Source organism: Rhinolophus sinicus, linkage group LG16 (assembly GCF_036562045.2).
Source record: "Rhinolophus sinicus isolate RSC01 linkage group LG16, ASM3656204v1, whole genome shotgun sequence".
Lineage (NCBI taxonomy): Eukaryota > Metazoa > Chordata > Mammalia > Chiroptera > Rhinolophidae > Rhinolophus > Rhinolophus sinicus.
The window spans coordinates 2,945,783-2,965,487 of NC_133765.1; the positions used below are offsets into that span (position 1 = coordinate 2,945,783).

Here is a 19,705-nt window from a genome sequence, read left to right on the forward strand (position 1 = left end):
ATTTCCTCATATGCATAATCAGAATTGTTCTTTTTGTAGATTTGGTATGATAATGAATTGAAATAATATATTAAAACCTTAGCTTAGTCCCTGGCAAAGTACAGACATCAAGTAAATACTCGTTTCCTTTCCCTGACTCCTTCTCTTAGTAATTTGAGTTCATGTTTTACTGAGAAAAGGTAAAGTACCCTGGTGACAGTTTGTATCACCAGAAATCTAACAGCATGGAAGGGTAGGCAAGAGGAAGAAAGAGAACTTCCAGTTACTGCTTCCCAAACTTTCTTTTCAACTTGGAAAATCCTGCCCTTCCTGCCTTCTTTCAGGAATGTTACAACCCATGCACATCCATTTGCTTCATCCAACATCTTTCGCCTACATCTGACAAATACACAGAAGTCCTGTTTTTCCTTTAAGCTATTCCAGAAGCTAAAATTATGTAGAACTAAGCTGTTTGTATAGGACAGCAGGTAGCCGGGGCACCAGATAGAAGGAATCATTATCCAGGTCATGCCCATTTACTAGCCAGCAAATCTTGTGATTTCCAAGAGAATCAATTTGAATCACATTAAAAATTTGAGGATTTGTTAAGATAATAGGCCCAGGCACCATATCTCTTCTCCTTGCAGTTCTATTGTGACTGATTTATGAATACGAAGCATTGTCCATGCCATTAAATCCAGACGTCAGGCAATAAGAGATTAACACAGTGCAAAGGATGACAAACAGTGTAAAAATATCTATCGCAACCTACCACAAAATACTGCTTAAGGCATTCTCTGACAGCTGACTCTGTTGAGCTGAGCTGCAGTGATTAACTCACGTGTTTGTTGTCACAGACAATCTGGGTATTGATGCTTGACTGCTTCTAAGAAGAGGTTTATTTGGATTAAGTTTAGCCAATTTCCTTCACTTGATATTCCCCAGTATTTGAGACATTGGTTTTTTTTGTTTGTTTGCTTGTTTGTACTGTTTTTCAGTAATTTTCTCACATTTACACACAGAGGAATGTTTCAGAGAAAAGCCCTGCAGTGTCCCCTACAGCAGGGTACATTTCAGAGTTGAAACACATCCTCTTGGACAGTCAATGTCATTTTCAGTTTGGACATATGTTACCCCAAGTTCACAATAAAAATCACTCTTCTGGCATTATTAATTACTGGCAGAAGCCTTGCATCAGGAAAGTCCTATGCCATCCTTTGCTAAAGAGATCAATGGCAAATGCCAGTTCAGAGGAGCAGGTCAGGTCTCAGCAATCATCAGCTAGATGCAAGGTTGACTGATGTCAATTTGTATGCATCTTATACAAAGACTAGCTGCAAATCATCAGGGATTTGTTGAGAACATGCTTATATTTTCCTACTATGTTTGGAGACCTAACAGGACTATCATTGTTGATTTTTTTTTTGACATTGTATTATTGTGACCTTTTAGTCTTGTAACAGCCAAGGAGAGGTAAATCAAAGTAAATTCTAGAGATTAATTTACTTTAAAAGCCTTTTGAAGAGACAGAAAGTAGATTAGTGGTTGCCTAGGGCTGGAAGTGGAAGGGGAAAGAGGAGTGACTGCTAATGGGTATGGGATGGGGCTTCTTTTTAGGGTGATGAAAATGCTCTAAAATTGGATTGTGGTGATGTTTGCACAACTGAATGAATATACCAAATAACCATTGAATTGTACAACTTCAAATGGGTGAATTTTGTGGTATGTGAAATATCTCAGTAAAGCTGTTAAAAAGATTTTTGATGGAAAGAGATCAAACAAACTTGTAGTGCTGTGAACCAGTCAAGATTACTTGAGCCAAAATTAAGTAAATCCAGGATTTTCCATTACCAGTCATCCAGAATAAAGTGGTAGGAGCCATCGCTCTCCCTTGAGAAACATCTCTTTGCTAGAAGCAGCTTATCCTGTAAAGAGGTCAATGTCATTTGGAGATAGTCCCTTTGGGCCACACGGTTTCCTTCATGTCAGTATGTAATGCTAGACCCTGGCTCTGTTTTTCTATGACAGCCAAGATTTTTATTCAAGGTGATAGTTAGAACTGCAACTGGGGAGCCCTGAGCAATTATTCATGCTCCACAATGTATCTTTTGTTAGTCAGTGCAATGATTAAAGTTAAGCTGCTTCATACTAAGGATGTGATTTCTGGGCACTGATCATTTCTTTCTCATCAGTTTTGGACAAATTGGATTTATGACTTGGATATGAGTGGGCTTCTCTCCTTTTTTGTTATTAGTTTTGTTTGGCAAATAGATAGTAACTTAGTGATTACAAAACAATGGTACAGATGGCATATTTCAGATAAAGAACAAATTTGCAATTGCAAAATATAAGATATCTGAGCTCATTCACCTAAAAATTAGCAAAGGTTTTACAATGTGATAATACCCAGTGTAATCCAGGTTTGGACAAAAAGAGCATTCCTATACATTGTTATTGTAATTACTTATTAATAACCTTAAATATGTTCATGATTTTCTCTCCATATCTCACTTCTCTTAATTTTTCTCAAAGAAATCATCAGAGTGGCCCACAAACAATGCTCATGCCTAGGACATCTTAAATGTGCAACATTTTAAAAAATAGCTAAATAATCCAACTATAACTAGACAATAGAATGTTATGCATAAAAATCACATTTTGGAAACAATTTAGTGATGGGAAATACAGTGTAATACTAATGGCTTAGTGAAAAAAATAACATAAAGTAAATTGTAGCATAGGGACAATTTTATAAAAGTATGAACAAATAGATCTAAAGGGCAGAAACAGCTGGTAGCAGTTTTGCTGGGTGATGACTGTTTTCTTAAAGGAGATTTATGGTTTTCAAGTGCCTTTAATGAGCAATAGTTTTTCTATATACTTTAATGTTATTAATTTTTAATGATATTAGTTCAAAGGCTTCTTTAGGAAAGGATCTTCTTTCACCTCTTAGAATTAGATTCACTGAAAGAGTTTTGACTATAAATGTTTAACATTCTAGTTGGGCAAATTCTATTTACAGAACTTTTAATCCTTGCAGCGTGGAAGTATTGCCTATATGACACAAGATTTTGGCTTTTGAAGCACTGAGATGTACAATAGAAATTTTGTGGTGCCATAGAAACATTGCCTTCAGCTATAAGTCACAGAATTACTATTTACAGCAACTTCAAAAATAGGGGTTCATTTTTCTTACAATTAATCTGTAAGTAAGTAGTTGCTAGCGTGGTGGTTTTGTATCTCAAAACATCAGAACCAGTATTTGTTTGATTCTCTTGTTCTTTTTCTCTTTCCCGGCTACAAGATTGCCCCTGCACCTCTAACTTAGGGCATCGCATCCACGTACTAGACAAGATGAAGGGACAGGGGGAAGGGCTGCATCAGTCCGAATAAAAGCTTTGTAAGCTGCATCCTCTCTCTAACCCAGCAAACTTTCACTTATACCTCATGGGGCAGAGCTCAGTGCTGGGGATGAGTCTGGGGAAAAGACTACCTGGCTCCGAGCCGCTACGGTGGGAAATGGCAATGGAGAACCTAATCACTATGACCTCTGGGTAGTCAGTCAATAGCCCACTGTGAGCAGAACACAGTCTTTTAATGGCTGGTACAATATGTTGACATAAGTTCACTGTTAAAGTTTGGGAGTTATACGCAGTAACTAATACGATGAAATGGTTTGGTGTGTTTTTTTTTTTTAAGTTTTTGGACTATCTCTGCCAAATTCTATCTTAGAAAAGGGCACTTTAGATATATTGTATATATTGGGACTTAATAATTGGCAGAAGCTTTCAAAATTTAGAAAAATATTGTGCCTTGCCATTAGCATATAGACGGGTGGTATCACACACAGTTAGTACAGCACTGCCTCCTCTTCAGTATGGCTATTCTTTCCCTATTCTACCATTCTAAGCACCAACCTAGATGTGCCCTGAGCTACTTAGTGTCATCCAAACCTTTAGCATTGTCCTTCCTACCCTTCTCAAAGAAGGAAACTAAATGAACTCACACACTCAAAGAAAAAAGGTTGTGGTTTCCCCACAAGGGCATCTGCTCCAAGTAGGATGTCAGTTTTGATGTCAAAAGCAGCAGTTTGAAGAATATCTTAATCTATCCTAAAATCAGAGAGAGCACTATGTTCAAGTGTCATAATCTATTAATCAAATGGCCTCATTGCCTTATTATGTTACTCTGTCCCTTTAAAGATGAAATACTAGTAAGAGTTATATAAAATTATTTGTACCTGTCAAAATATCCAAATCACATTGAATAAAATGAGTTTCTCAGCAGATTTTGCCTAGACTTTTAACCCTTAGATGTTTACTTTCCTTTGAATACTGTGACATCATTAGGCAAGGTAGTCTCTTGTTGAAGTAATGTGCTTACCTGATTCATTTAGATTGTCTCTTTCAGGGAAATCATTTGGTTCTTTGAACTGTACAAGCCTGGACATGATAGCAGCAGGAGCAAAATGGTAGTGTAAATATTAAAAATGTTAACAAAACAGTACTTTACTCACTTGAAATTTTTTATTTATAATGTTCAGAATTTTAAATTTTTTAATTACAGAAATGGAAAAGTCAAAATATGTTAGCTAACCAGCTGCAAATTACCAAAGAAACTATTATCAATAGCTACCATTAAAATTGAAGAGTTGTCAGGAAATGCACCCACCCTCCAGCAGCCCACACAGGCTTCCATTTTCCTTTTTCCCTTTCTTATGTGGTGGCTGTGACAACTTTGGAGAACATACAAGTCCTTAAAAGAAACTGTCCCTACAATTGTATTTTTAGAGTTCCAAGCTGAAAGGTTATCAGAAAACAGACGTGAAGCTTGGAGGCCTTGGACCTGACCTTGAGTCCATCAGAGACAAAGTGAGTGTGATGTGAATGTAGTGTTTTCAGGCTTGGATTTGCCCATCTGTCTTTTAGCAAAACTGTAGAAGATGCCCCCCCCCCCCCCCCAGAACCAAGTCCTAATTCAAATGGCTCACTCTGAATAGAGACACTTCTGAAATAGCACTGGTAATAGAGATCCAGACATTTCTTTTACTGTAAAATAAAATTACTTAGCCAATGTTGTTTTACGTATGTGCCTTTTCGTTAGTTTTGAAGGCCCGAGCAGAAAAGTGGGACACATGCACATGAAAAAGAGATGTGTATTGATGTGGTTGTAGGTCTTTCCCAATAGACTTATCTTGATAATTTTGAAGAGTGACTACAGAGAAGACACTTAGGGTAAGAGTTTCCCAACCCATGAAAAGTGCATCCACTTTATTCTCTTTCCTCTAGTGAAAGGAGATCTTCATTTAATGTGTTTTAACTGCAGTTGCACTCAAGGCATAAAAAAGAGTATAGTTCAAAGTTGGAAGCAAAAATGAAAATAAATTGGGTAAATGCAACAAAGAAGAGGCTGAATGTGATTTAGCCACTGTTAAGGGAACACTGGGTGTGTTATTGCAGTGCTGTTCCCCCTCAGAGACAGGCTATTTCTAGGAGAACTACCAAGTTAACCATTTCACTGCTGTCGCCTTGCGGGTAAGAACCCCATTTCCCCCTGTGCTGCTGATAGATCATGCCTAGCTCACTAACATAAGTGTCACTTTAAATAGAGAAAAGAGCGATCTAGCAGGCCCTGCAAGTCACTGTAACTTTGTTTCTCTGAACAGATGCAGAAATTAATGCAACAAAAAGAATATGCAAAACAAGTTAAGGAGTACAACATGAAGGCACTATCCATTCTGTCAAAACCACAAGCAAAAACTGAGAATAAATCTGCCATCCCTCGACAGAAGGTAAGAAATTCTGACAAAGGTAGTTATCTTTTCCATTAGAATTAAAAGGAAACTATTGTTACCTCATAAAAATGAATTCCCCCGCATTTCTTGAACACATGGGATGTTTTAGCTACTGCCATTCCTGCAGCTACCCATCATTCACAGATTTGGATGTAAAAATGACATAGACACATATGATGTTACAAGGTTAGCTTTTTCCTTTTTCTGAACTTTGTTATTGTCTTTAGTCCTCTCCATGTTTTCTTCCAAGTATAGTATTCGAAGTTCATTACACATAAAAATTGAATAATAACGCTATTTCTTAGTTAATCAGGATTGATAATTTCTCCATTCAATTTCGTTCTCTACCATGAAATAAGTTTAAAGGCAATTAGTGTTTTCTTGCTGTTTGTGGGTGCCTATGTCAAAGAAAAGTCCTCATTGTTTCTCTCAAGTTCATTCCCCTACATTTTTCCTAAGGGGTTATAACATATAGCTTCCTCTATCCAAGAGAAATTATTTCGTAAGATAAAAAATGTTCTCCTTCTCAGTCATAATCATCCAACTGTAAGTCATGATGTGAATGAAATATGTTCTGTGGAGACACAGAGCTCTGCAGTGCAAGCCTCTGCCTCAGCCCCAGTAAGGACATGGGTCTCTTGGCACGAGGGACAAGTGACCCTTTGGTGCCTGTAGGAATTTGTACTTCATGTTCTCTTTCACAGACCATTATATCATTGATTTATTGCCTTTCTCCCTCAGACCTTGAAGACCTCAATTCACTTGATTGAGTTTCCATGGTGCAACTTTTTCTTTTTTTCTCCAGTCTATTATTTTTTTCATGAAGAGATTCAAGGCAACAAGTCTGTAACTAGAAATTCCTACAGAAGTGACCTACACACACTGAGAGTCTGGAGTTTTTCTGTTTTGAAGGGATTTTCCCCATCTAGGACCTAAATATACCATGCGTTTTCATTTTAGCCATCAAGAAACTCTTATTAAAATATAAAACTGATATAAAAGCAGATTTAGAAATCATATTTTAGTGATCTCATTTTTATTGTAATGGCTTTCAGAACTGACATCACTCAGAAAAAAATAGACTGACTTTTTTCAGTATCCGCGTTTATATAGGTATACTAAGGAAAAGAAAAAACAAACAAACTTTTAACCTCTAATAAATACTTGCTAGAGTTCCAAGAGCTTAGGAACAAGAATAGTTGCTGTATAGAGACAGTGGAAATGTAATGGCTGCATGCGATGTCAGAGGGGTAGTGGATGGGGGGTGGGGGATTATCACTGTGTGAGGGATATAAATGATAAATGTCTAACTATTACATTGTTTTGTGCACCTGAAACTAATAAAAAAAGTTTAAAAAAAAGAATAGTTGCTGTAATAATGGAGGCTCAATTTTATACCAACTACAGTGATAACTTTGGTCTCAAGTTATGTAACAAGTCCCCTTTGGATAGAAAGATCTGTTAATATCTCCTTATTATAAGTTTAGAAGCTAAACTTATAAGCCAGAAGCTAAATAGATCAACCACATGGGAAATCTATTGTCAAACACTTTAATAAAACTTTGTTTTACAGAGAAAACATCCAAGGCAAAACTGTATGTATCATTTTTCAACTCTTTTTTCACAGCTAATTCTTATGTGGCTAATTTATTTTGTTTAAACTGTGTGCTATGCTACATTATTTGCCTTTTCCATTTGATCTCTATTTCCATCCATGTCTTAATACATTATTGTAGCAATATTCTTCACTTATATTAACAATAAACATTTCCTAAAACTAGATTGAATTAAGGAACGCAGGGCTCACTTCCTATTACAAATAAGATTTTATCCTTATGCTTTCAGGCTTTGGAATATGCAAAGACCATCCCAAAACCCAAACCTTCAAGTTTAACTGATCAGGTGTCAAAGGAAAAGAAAAATTCAACCGATGCTGGAAAAGAAGCCACTTTACCTGAAATCTCACTGCTGGAAATATTGCAGAGCAGACACGAAAGGGAAAAACAAGCTGTGGCTGCTTTCAGAGTCCTTCACATTGTATAGACACATGTAGGAGACTGGTAACACCCGGGGAGTGTACATGGAGAAAAGAAACTTCAAGCAACCTCTCTGCATTGAGGGTGATGAACTAATGTCATCGTTGAACTGGAGTCCATCTGCGCTTTCTACAGGATTTAAGACATGGGGCTCTATTACATTATGGTGTCATATTGTACTTTCTAGGAAGAATTCTTTTGGGTTATTTATTTTAAAATCAGTTAGAATTTGGGCTAAATAAGAACTACGGAATAAAGTATTTTGGTTTTATATTGCATCTTTTGATTTCTTAAACGATCTCTGCCCTTTTTTAACTTACATAATGAAAACCTTGAAGTTACCCAGAAATAAGTTTATCAACTTGTGTTTTTCTACCTCACCTTTTAATTAAGAAAAAAAAAGTATAAACACTTCAGGTTCTACTAAAATTAACTCAAATTGGACTATTCACTAATCATTTAGAGATACCAATTCCAAAATATTTATAAAATTTAAAAATTTAGCCAAAGCGTTTATATGTAAAACTGAAAGAAATGAAGGTACATTTAGATGTGCTTACTCAAGCAGAACAAATCCCAGTACTGTTCTAACAGATCATCAAGACATTAATTAGAAATCCTTTAAGTCCAGAAACACCCAACTCAAGCAGCTCTGAGAGCCACACTTTCTCAAAGCTACTTATTCTAAGGATATAAATTTGCTGGGCATCTTGCCATCACAAATATCTTAAAATATTATTGAATGTATGCTGTCACACACAAAATAATTTTAGGTAAGACAAAAGCATTCCATAATTTACCACAGAATGTCAACATTAATATTTTTAAAAATTTTTTAAATCTTTTGAAATTGAATGAACATTATAAAATTCTCAGGTCTTTAAATAATACTGGATGATTTTTTTTTCCTTACTTGCCAGTAATAGATGAGCATTGTATCCTTAGGTGGCCATATCCAGAAATGGACAATTTTACAAATAATTTAGGGCATATCTATTTATCTACACAGGTGTCATAAGGACTAGCTTTGGAGATTTACTCTTGTGTTTTATACATTTTACATATGCCTTAACGTGGTATAAAAGCTGCCTGTACATGACTTTCTCTTAAAACTGGAAGCAATTAGAATTGCAAGTCTGGAAAGATGACAAGTATCTGAAGAAAATAGTAAACTGATGAATCATGCTTCAGTGATATTTGGAAAATCATATCGTACGTGAGGAAGTAGCTCAGGAAAATCACAGCTCAAGCTGCTCCTAAAATACATTCGTAAAAGAAGAAGAACTTTCAGAGTACATGGTGAAGACTTGTAAAAGAAATGTGTGGCATGATGTTTTTAAGTATCTTAAATGTAAAGTTGCTCTGGAAGATAAAACAATGCATTTAGAGACAAGGTGAATTTTTAAATATTCTACTTTTATTAGAGTATCTTAAAGGAATTTAGAACCTGGCATGGGGTTATCTTGTTCACCTGACAATTTTTCAGAAGAGAAAATGGAGATCAAAAAAGGATAAGTGACTCTGAAGTCTGTCAGTCCTACTGACAGTAATAGGAGAGTAGCCAGGTCTAAACTCCGATATGTCAACACCAAGGACAGCACTGTTTGATTATTTGTTTGTGGGAAGAAGTAGTTTTTGTTTTATTGTGTGGGCAAGGAGCATGTAGTTGTTATGAATTGCAGTTTTGGACCTGAACTTCCATAATTAAGTTCCATATTCACAAATATGCGTTACTATGTACCTTGTCATATTTTTAATATGTACAATCTGGCAACTTCATTACTGCACTTCAATACTTCATTACTACATAAAGTTATAAGCGATATATATAGCAACTTAGATGGTGACCAATAAAAGAGACACTTTTTCTTTTTTTTTTTCAGCACATTTTAAAACTTTCCCATAACTATTTCTGTGTTAGCCTAAGCATTGCTAACCCCTTCAGTCGCTTCCACACATACTATCAAGAACCCACACTTAGTTGAAACAGGTTACAGAATTCAGTTGATGTCAAATAACATTTCACAGGATCTCACTCCCAACACAAGTCTTTACCACCCAGCCTATAAAACTATAGAACATCAAAATTCTTTGTACACAAACACTGAGAGTGACAAGTGGCATCTAAATTGACTTTGGCTAAAAAACATAAAGTTTTGGATTGAAATTAAAAAATGGATCAAACTAAGCCTTCATCTAGCTCCCAGTCAAATAACAATGGTAAGATCCAGCAGAATGTCACTAAGCTACCATGATACTAAGACAGGGTAGAGATTCTGCCGAAACAATGAATGACAAACACTTTTTTGCTCCTCCTTTAAATTGTATGAGTAACAATAGTATTGATCTTTTATAGACCCAAGTGGATCAGTGATCAATTTTTGTAGTATTTCTGTTTCAGATATTTAAGTAAAAACAATCTACCTATTAGAAAGCAAGGGATTTTAAACTTGAGTGATATAGTGCTGGAGGGCCAGTATTTGACCACATGTTACATAAGCCACTGAAAAATATAGTGCCTAATCTGCCTAATCGCTATGAACTGGAGTAAATAAAGGACTTTAAACCACATTTTGTCTCTTATATAACCTTCTTTTTATGGTGCTTTTTCATCTTGAGTTTCCAACAAGAGCGTCCTCTTAAAGAGAGCTTTTTTACAAGGAGCTGAATTTAATGACAGCTGTCTTCATGATATTGTTTTGTATAGTAAGGAGTTTCTTGGGAGTTATCTAGAAACCAACTCAAGAAAAGACAATATTGAGGAACAAAATAAAAGGTAAGCCTAGCAAAAGCACCAATGTCTAATGGCTCAAACTGGGGCCTTATTATTGGTTAATGAATCATTGTCAAAACATCACAGCAAGCATGAGCATGCACAGTCTAGTCTATACTGAGAAAATGACTCTTCATCCCAACAGTTATTAGCTGGGAGTTGTTTGCAAACACATCCAGTAATTATAACAACACTGGAGCTAATTGAGAACTTTGAGTTGATAGCAAGTGATCTACAATAGCAGACTAGATAAACTCAGGGGGGATTCTTTTTAATTACTTATTGAAAAATAGCAGAAAAATGAATTAAATTTGGATGATAGTCTGCAGATATCAGGGAAAGTTTAGCTAATTCTCTCCTAGCTGTGCTTTAAAACATATATTACCATTATATTAGAAGTAGCATTTGAAAATATAAAGTTTTTAAGGAAAAATCAAAGTTGCTCTCTTAAATACACCTTTTTAAAAGATTCCCCTTTCCTATTAAAGTAAGAACCTTGAATGATACGTATTTCATCCAACTCTCAAGTATTCATAGGATGACTTGTCCCTAATGCTAAGTGTGTTTTCATGACTTCTATTCCTAATGGGTAAAAACAGAAACAAGAAGATACACAAATATTCCATTTGCCTCTTTAGTTGTTTTCCCAGTGAGGAAAAGATTTTAGAAAGTAGCACAAATTTTTTAAATAATGGGAATTTTGTTTATCCAGTTTCACTCCTCCCCCAACCCCTGATTATAAGGAATTGTCTATATTGTCAGGCAAAACTTTTATACTATAAAAGAAAATTAAAGGAGAAATGTGTATTCTAATAATAAATTTATTTAGATATTTGCTCCACTTTTTAAAATATGCTGAAGTAGAGTTTCAGAATAGCTAAAAATCTGATATTCAGAATTGTCCCCTCACCCCACTGCTCCAGACTAAGTACAGTATTTGTTTCTACTTCCCCGACAGCTTCATTAAGCAAAACCACACAGCTTTCTCACAGTGGTGCTGAGAAAACAAAACATCTCACTTTCCTCAGCAAACATTTGGTCAACAGAAAGCAAAGGGTTTTGGATGGCAGATTTTTCATTTATTTATTTTACTCCCCTAAAGATTCCTATTCTTCATGTTTGGTTATTTAATTTTGGCTCAGTGAAATAACTGGAAAATTGGGGCTTTCCCAAAATGTTATGAAAACATCACCTTTTAAGATGCAAAGTGCACAGATTTTTCAGCTCTCTCAGTAAAGGGGCTCTTCGGGTGTTATGAAGGCAGGAGAAGGAATTTGGTGGGCAAGGTTGATCTCCCTCGCTGCCTCTCCATTGCCCTTTCATTTTCCCCTTGCAAACCCGAGCAATGCAAGTAATTAATTTTCAATAAGCTGAATAAATGGTCTTCTGCTATTATATCGTCTAACAGGTTGAGAGGATTACAATGATGTGAGCATTTCAGGCAAATATATTTAGTGAAGCCTTGGAAATAGCTGATAAGATTTCATAAATATCCTTTACTGAGCTGACAGCACATAGAGATCAGCCAGATACGGGAGCTGCTGGACTGGCCTCTCAGGATACCCTCTGTCACTAGGGTTCCAAGCTTTTGCAAGAGATATTTAAATAGATATCTTCAGGGTGGCAAATTTGACAGTGGGGGAAATAACCTCCAGAAATTTAAAATCCAAAAATATAATCAGTTATCCTTTGGGAAGCTGTCTACACAGAAGAAGGAAGTAGAGCACAGAACAAATATCCAGTGTATAAAACCACCATAGATCTCTACACTAAATAAATTGGGACCCCAATGTACTCTTTCCCAAATTTGTCTCCCAAGTTTATCCTTCCACGTTCTTTTCTGCTATCCAGACAGCCATCAAAGTCACTATCATGAAACCTGGTTGGCCTTGCCATATCGCCAACACACCACCTGGCAGACATGTCTCTTCCCATTTCCTCTGCTTCCATACAATGGTGACATTTTGAAGCAGTGCTGATGAGGCCCCTAAATTTGTTGTCTCTACTTAAAATCGATAATCTCCTATGACACAAACCTCAAGCACCTATTTTTAATGAAACCTTTAGATGAATATCAAAGAACTATTTAGCCATGGCTAATATTTTAATTAGATTATATTCTCAATTTAACCCATTAAACCTCCTTTGATGATCCCCATATTTAGTGTTTAGCCTCAGATGCACAAGGTAATGAATACTGGACCTTTTGATTTAATGAGAATTTCGGCTCTTTCAGCCTGCGCCTCTTTGTATACCTTTTATTTTGCTGGCTATAGAATTCAGTTAATTGAAGGAGTCTCTTACCATCACACATTAAGGAGTATAAATTAGCATCCCCATTCTGATTGGAAAATGCAAGCAGACAGTATTGCTTTGATCTGAGGATTGAGCTGAAGAAGATAGCAGCCCTCTGAAAATGAGCTGATGGCCTTGTTATCAGGGCAAAATGCAGATGCGTCCATGTGCCTCAAAACACTTAATGTCTTAATTGATCACTTTCCAATTCTCCGTGTCCTGTTTGCATCATTCTTTTTAGGAGCATGCGTGAGTGTGTGCATGTGTGTGTTTGTGTATTTGTGTGTCTGTAGTTCTGTCTTGCTCTCTGTTTATCCTTTCTGTTTTCTCTCCTCAGAGAATTAGGGACCTACCATGTTTCCCCGAAAATAAGACCTAGCCAGATAATCAGCTCTAATGCGTATTTTGGAGCAAACATTAATGTAAGACCCTTTCTTATTTTACTATAAGACCTGGTCTTATATAATATGAGTTGATATAATATAGAATAGAATAGAATAGAATAGAATAGAATAGAATAGAATAGAATAGAATAGAATAATAGAATACTGTGTTTTATATCAATTTTTGCTCCAAAAGATGCATTAGAGCTGATTGTCCAGCTAGGTCTTATTTTTGGGGAAACATGGTAGATTTTAAGTTAATCTGAAACCATGGAAAATGAAATAACAAATTCCCTCACCTTGAAATGTCTAAGAATATTCTGTAAAATTATTCAGGACCTTCCACAGGCGAAGATTCTTAAGGACTAACTCCAACTTCCAACACTCTCAAACTGATAGATCCCAAACCACTGGAGCTGCATCACTGACTGTGAGGTAGGAAGGTTGTTCCTTGTTTTGGCAATGAAGTCAGCCTTTTAATCTGTTCTAATGATGACACAATTCTCCTGAACCTCAACAAATTCAGTTACATAAAGAAACGTCAAAGTAAAAGATCAACATCTCCCTCACTCACTGTAAAAGTCAGAACAAAATAACATTAAATTCAAATCATGAGGTTTCTGGATAAATATGGTAGACTAAACACACACACACAGACACACACACACATATTTCACTCTCTTGGCAGTCTCCTGCTGAAATCACAGAAAAGGGTTTTGTTTTGTTTTTCTTTTTTTGAGGCATAAACATATAAAAACAGGGAGAACAGAAAGGACAACAGTAACACAATTTTGAAAACTGGAAAGCAGATGAATGAGTTGTAAAAGAAAAGATAAGCAGACTCCAAAAATACTAAAGTCTAACCTAGCAAAGGGGACATCCAAGAATCAATTTGATTTGCACTATAAAATACCCTAAATGCTCTGGAATTGATGGTGTCAATTACCTCTTGAAGTAGAGGTAAAAGCAGGTGAGGGGGGCTAAATGAATGACGATTGTCCCTCCACCACCCCAGTAAAAGACTGCTGTATCCTCTGCAGGGGCAGCAGACTGTGTCTGGAGGAAGGGATACGTGGCTTGGGTAGCAGGCACAGTCCTAAAAACAGGGTCTATAGTGAACATGTATATTCGAAATACAGAGACCTCTTGTCCTCTTCTGCCACTTGGCTCCCAAAATGTTTAGCCTTCATCCTACAAACAGGAATTTGGAAATATTTTTCTCTGGGGGATCTGACCAGCCTAAAAGAAAAGACCTAAAACTTCTGACTTCAGAGGTTCTCCAACTAAAGAACTCAATCATGTCATCCTATAATCACCAAGTCCCATGGTGTGTTCATAACTTCCTATTCGTTTTTTTGTTTTTCATACTGAAATAGAAGCAAGTAACCATGGATTCCCAAACATCTGAAGATACTAGACAAGATATCATTAAAAAGAAGAAGGAGGATAAAAAAATTAAAAGATATCTTGGGAATTAGAAACATATTAGCAGAAATTTTAAAAACCCAAAGATTAGAAGATACCATCGAGGAAATTTCCAGAAAGCAGAGCAAAAAGGCAAAAAAAATAGTAAGTTTAAAAGATAAATCCAGGAGGTGAAAAATCCAAATAGGAATTTCATAAAGGACAAAGAAAAAGAGAAATATAAATCATCAAATAACTAATTCAAGAAATCTTCCCATAACTGAAAGAAATGAGTTCTCAAATTGAAAGGGCCTATTGAGTACCTAAAACTGTGGGTGAAAATAGACCTCCAAGCAAGGCACAGAATTGTAAAATTTCAGTACCCTAGCTACAAATAGAGTATCCCACAAACCTCCAAAAACATGACTAAATAAAACAGGATACACAAAGAATCAAGAATCAACAACTGGAAGTTAAAAATCAATTGAATGATGCCTTCAAATTTATTCCAAAGTATTCAAAAATGATTTCCAACTTAGAATTCTCTACTTAGCCAAATACTAATAAAGCATGAGATTAGAATAAAGATACGTTTTAGACAAGGATGATCTCAGAACGTTTGCCTTTCACACACCAATCAGGAGCTTCAAGAGACTGTGCTCCCCCAAAATGAGAGAATAATCCAAGAAAGAGGATGCTATGGGAAGCAAGAGTAAAATGACAGGAATCCCCAGGAGGAAGAGGGAGGGAGATGCATCTGCAGAGCATCAGGAGCGGAGCAGACCAGAGGCTCTGGGAGAGATTTACTCTGGAAAATTAAACGTTAAGAACATGCAAATACCTTGGGAGGAGGATACAGACAAATGGTGAAGAGTTTAGAGTTAAATCGGTCACAAGTACATTAAAAATCAAGAATAAAATAAGACAAATATTAATTCCAAGGAAAATAAAAAGTCTTGCAGAAAAAGAAAACTAATCATAGCTGATTACCTGGTTTACCTGAGAATGACACATACATAAGAATGACCCAACCAAAATTACAATATTGAGAGGAGAGACGGAGAGGTGCATATATGTGGCAGGAGCAGGGGAGAAAGAGAATTAAATCTTTAGCTTTTACAACATAAGTACTAGATAATTCTTAAAATAGAAATATCAAAAGTCAGTGAAATAATTTGAAAACATAAGGTAGATACCAAAATAGTACCAAAATAATCAGCCACTACTTGAAACTAGTTGTCTCTGTAGTAAAGAGAATAGGGAAGGGGGCAGGGAATTGCTCCCTTTTAAAATAATCTCTGTAAAGTCATGTGATTCTAAATAATGTGCATGGGTAAATAATAAAACTCAAAATATTTAAATTAAAATTAGAGTACTTAAGGATTGAAAGAGAAAAACTAGATGGAAGAACAGCAGAGCAAGCATAAAATATTAGTTTTTTGCTTTTAGCTTATAAATTATCCCCATTTGAAACTCAGGATAGGGAGCCACCCTTCTATCCCTTATTCCCATTGCTTACCATGGTTTATTTCCCATCCCAAGTCAAGCACTGAGGAAGAATAAAGACTGTTAGGCTGTTCTTTAACTTCTAGCTAGAATATTGGCAAGTACACTTAATTATTGCATTATGTGTAGCCATGGAGACTAGGGAGAGAATGGATGATAGAAATGTTCAGATAATCCCCAATGATTACATTAGTCAATATGTTTAAACAACTCTTTTGCTTATTTTTGTTGCAGAGATATATTCATAAGGTGTGCCTTTTTAAACTAAAAGAAAAATTCTTAAAAGCTTCAGAAGGAAGCTTAAATCCTTGATTTCCCTCATAGATTCTGTACTGGAAACACAGGCAATCCTTTACCTCTTGAGAACGTCCTCATGGATTTGAATTCTAACTTCCCTCCCTACACAGTACTATGTCTGTCAGGGATAACAGAAACCCTGCAGCAGGATGGGGTGGGACAGGTAAAGGGAGAAAAGAAGCATTCTGAATGACGCATCCTCAGTGAAACTTTCTGACTCTTATTTCATCCAGGGCTCACGTGTCCTCTCTTAGTCCACACAGTAGAGCAATGACAAAGAGAAAATAAGACGAAGTTATAAAAAAAAAATCCTCGGAAAGAGCCATAATAACCCTGTGATGGTGATGGAGCACATGACTAATACCATTTAGTTAACCATGTTGTCACAATAGTCTTGTGAAATACGGTGTCAAGGACAAATTGACACGTTCAGATCTATACTGCAATTCCTTATCTTCCTCTAGCACTTTTCATCCAAGATCTCACAGCAGGTACTTTCATATCTCTTATTCACACCCCCTCTCCAATCTCTATTGATTTATAAGGCAGTCTCCTCATTTTTCAGATGCCAAGTAAGAGAAGTAATATAATCATTAGCAAAAATGAAAATTTAAGTCTCTAAGCCAAGCCATCTAGCCAGTGGCTATGATGCCAAATTCAATTGTGGCTACACAATATTAAAAAGAGAGTAATAAAGAAGGCTCACAGAATTATTATAAATGAAATCATGGAGGAGAAGTTATTTGGTGTGTACACCGGGAATTCTAAGAGAGAAGAAATAAATAAAATCAAAAAGAAATCTGTCTTTGGGGGCGGTGATTAAAACCAAAAAACATAATGAAGAAAATCTGACTAGAGAGAAAACATGAGAATCATTTCAGATTTTCATCTCACTCCTAAATATTTATTGGAGGTCACTCATCTGACCCCTACATATACCGGGGGATGCCAAAAAAATGTATACTAGTGGAAACTTTGGTCAACGTTGTTCAAGCAGTGGTTTGCCGTAATCAAAAGTGTCTGGACGCTGATGGTAACCACTTTGAGCACCTCTTGCAATTGCAGAAGTCAAATGTGATTTGTATTCATCTTTTGTTATCAATATATATAATTACAATTTTAGTAGTTTTTTCCCTTTCTTAAAATGTGTATACATTTTTTTTGTCACCCTCTGTATTAATTCTGTAACTCTCCCAATTAATAGGCTATATGACATTGGGCAAGTCAATCTCTCTGACTCAGTTGCTTCATCTGTAATTAAAGGAGATTAGGCCAACATTTTTAGAATAGGAAATGTAGAGATTTGACTTAGCTTAGAGATCATCTAGCTCATTCTATTGAATATGTGAACCTCTTCTAAAACATCCCAGCAGGTGGTTATTCAATCTTGGCTTGAATGAAAACAGAGTTAAGAGACTCATTACCTCCTAGGAAAGCCAATTTAAGTTACAGAATGTTCTTAATAAGAAGTTTTTCCATAGATTGATTTAAGATTTTACTAGATAATTTCCAGCTAATTTTTTGTTTTAATTTTACATCCAAAATTGCTATGCAAAATCCTCTCCTCCACATAATACAATGACAAAAGCCCCATGGTCAGTTTTATCAAAATGCAAATTAGTTGTAAGGTATGGTAATTAAAACCGGCTTTTAGTCTTAATTCTGCCGCTGTTTATTTGACATTGGCAAGACAGTCATTATATCTGGATCTTAATTTTTCATTTCTAAAACGAAAGACTTACATTTTGTCAAATGTCTCCTCTAACAGTTTCAAATCTTTCCTGACTATAGCTTTGTCCTTAACTCAGTGGGATAGCCCTTTGTTTTTACTTGCTTTCTAAAATGAGGTTTCTGAGACTTCTTTAATGAATAAAGGAATATGGTTTTCTTCTTTTTCTTGTTTTTCTTAATTCTAATTGTTATGGATAATCTGAAAATCTTATTCTAAGTGAGATGACAAGTAATTTAAAAAGTTTTAACTAATAGTTCCTTTCCAATAAAAAGAAGATAGAGTACTAGGATCTAAAAGGTTAGAAGGGACCGCACAGGACATGCAGCTCAATCTCCCACTAAGGGAGAAATCCATAGTAGAGCATCCCTAATGTTTTCCCTTCCAGCTTCTGCTCAAACTTTCCTAGTGAAAGGAGCTTAGTGTTCTGTGGACTTATCCTGTTCTATTGATCAGCAACACAGTGACTTACCTAGAGAAGGTATTCAAATGTTGTTCCAAAATCTGCTTCCCTGGAACCACTCCTTGGTTCTGGTTTTGCCCTCTTTAGCATGGCAAAGTAGATGTACCCTTGATACTTACTAGCTATGCAACCATTCAAATACAACCTACCATAGCTGATCTCTTCTCCCACCCCTCTCCAAAGCTTTGCTTCTCCAAGTTAAAAAGCTCACACTCCTTTAGTTGTTTCTTCCCACAATTTTACTATCCAGATTCCCTCCTACTTGGATGAATTTTACCATGTCAACAGCATCTTTAAAATGTGATTCCAAGAATATACCATAAATATAAAATATTTTAGTTAACTCATTATTTTTGCACATATATTGAGCTCAATTCAAGAAGACCAGGGAGTCGTTGCTTCAACTAAATGTTTATTAGCACCAGCAAGCATCCTGTTTGCTCTGTGCCTGCACATCTCTTTATCTCTAGTTATCAAATACATCGACATGAGCCAGGCCTCTATCTTTTGAATTGGTGTCATGGATTCCAATAAATAGTTTCTTAGTGCCACTATCAGCTTAATACTGGACTGAATGGTGTGTTGTTCCTTATATTCTTATGTCATATGAGTCCTTCTCTGAGAATCTATGAAATGAAATCCATCAGAAACAACATTAAGAACAAATATGAAACAAATTATTCACCACATTTGAGATTACATGTAGGATGACTTTCCCACCTTGGTTATTTTAAGGTGTTTTTGACCCTTCAGAATCGGACCTATGTATGTCTTTCCTTAATAGATCCTAATGAACGTGGTTTTGTCAGATCTTCACTAAGTGAAACTGAGTTGAGGCAAAAGGCTGGGTAATTCAGACAAAATACCTTTTCAGCCAATGGAAGCTTTGATCAGTATTGAAGGCCAAAACCAAAAAGTGTTATTATATTACATTAAATTGAAACTAAATTGTTTCTATCCTCTACTATCATCACTAACCCATTGTGTAAAGTGAGAGAGAAGGGGGGGGTGGAGAGAGAGAGAGAGAGAGAGAGAGAGAGAGAGAG

At 36.0% G+C, this 19,705-nt stretch overlaps 1 protein-coding gene across 4 annotated transcripts in view; it reads left to right on the plus strand.

Moving 5' to 3' along the window:
- Positions 1 to 8,080, plus strand: part of JHY (junctional cadherin complex regulator) — an 81,449-nt gene extending 73,369 nt beyond the window's left edge. For 2 of the 4 annotated variants that reach the window (XM_019718585.2, XM_074321297.1), the window contains exons 8-10: positions 4,770 to 4,850; positions 5,645 to 5,770; positions 7,619 to 8,080. In XM_019718585.2, coding sequence (XP_019574144.2) covers positions 4,770 to 4,850; positions 5,645 to 5,770; positions 7,619 to 7,816 — 405 coding nt within the window. In that variant the 3' untranslated portion in view covers positions 7,817 to 8,080. Of the gene's footprint in view, positions 1 to 4,769; positions 4,851 to 5,644; positions 5,771 to 7,346; positions 7,369 to 7,618 lie in introns of all 4 variants that reach the window. The other 2 variants (XM_019718588.2, XM_019718587.2) reach the window with 2 other exon arrangements.
- The last annotated feature ends 11,625 nt before the right edge of the window (positions 8,081 to 19,705 follow it).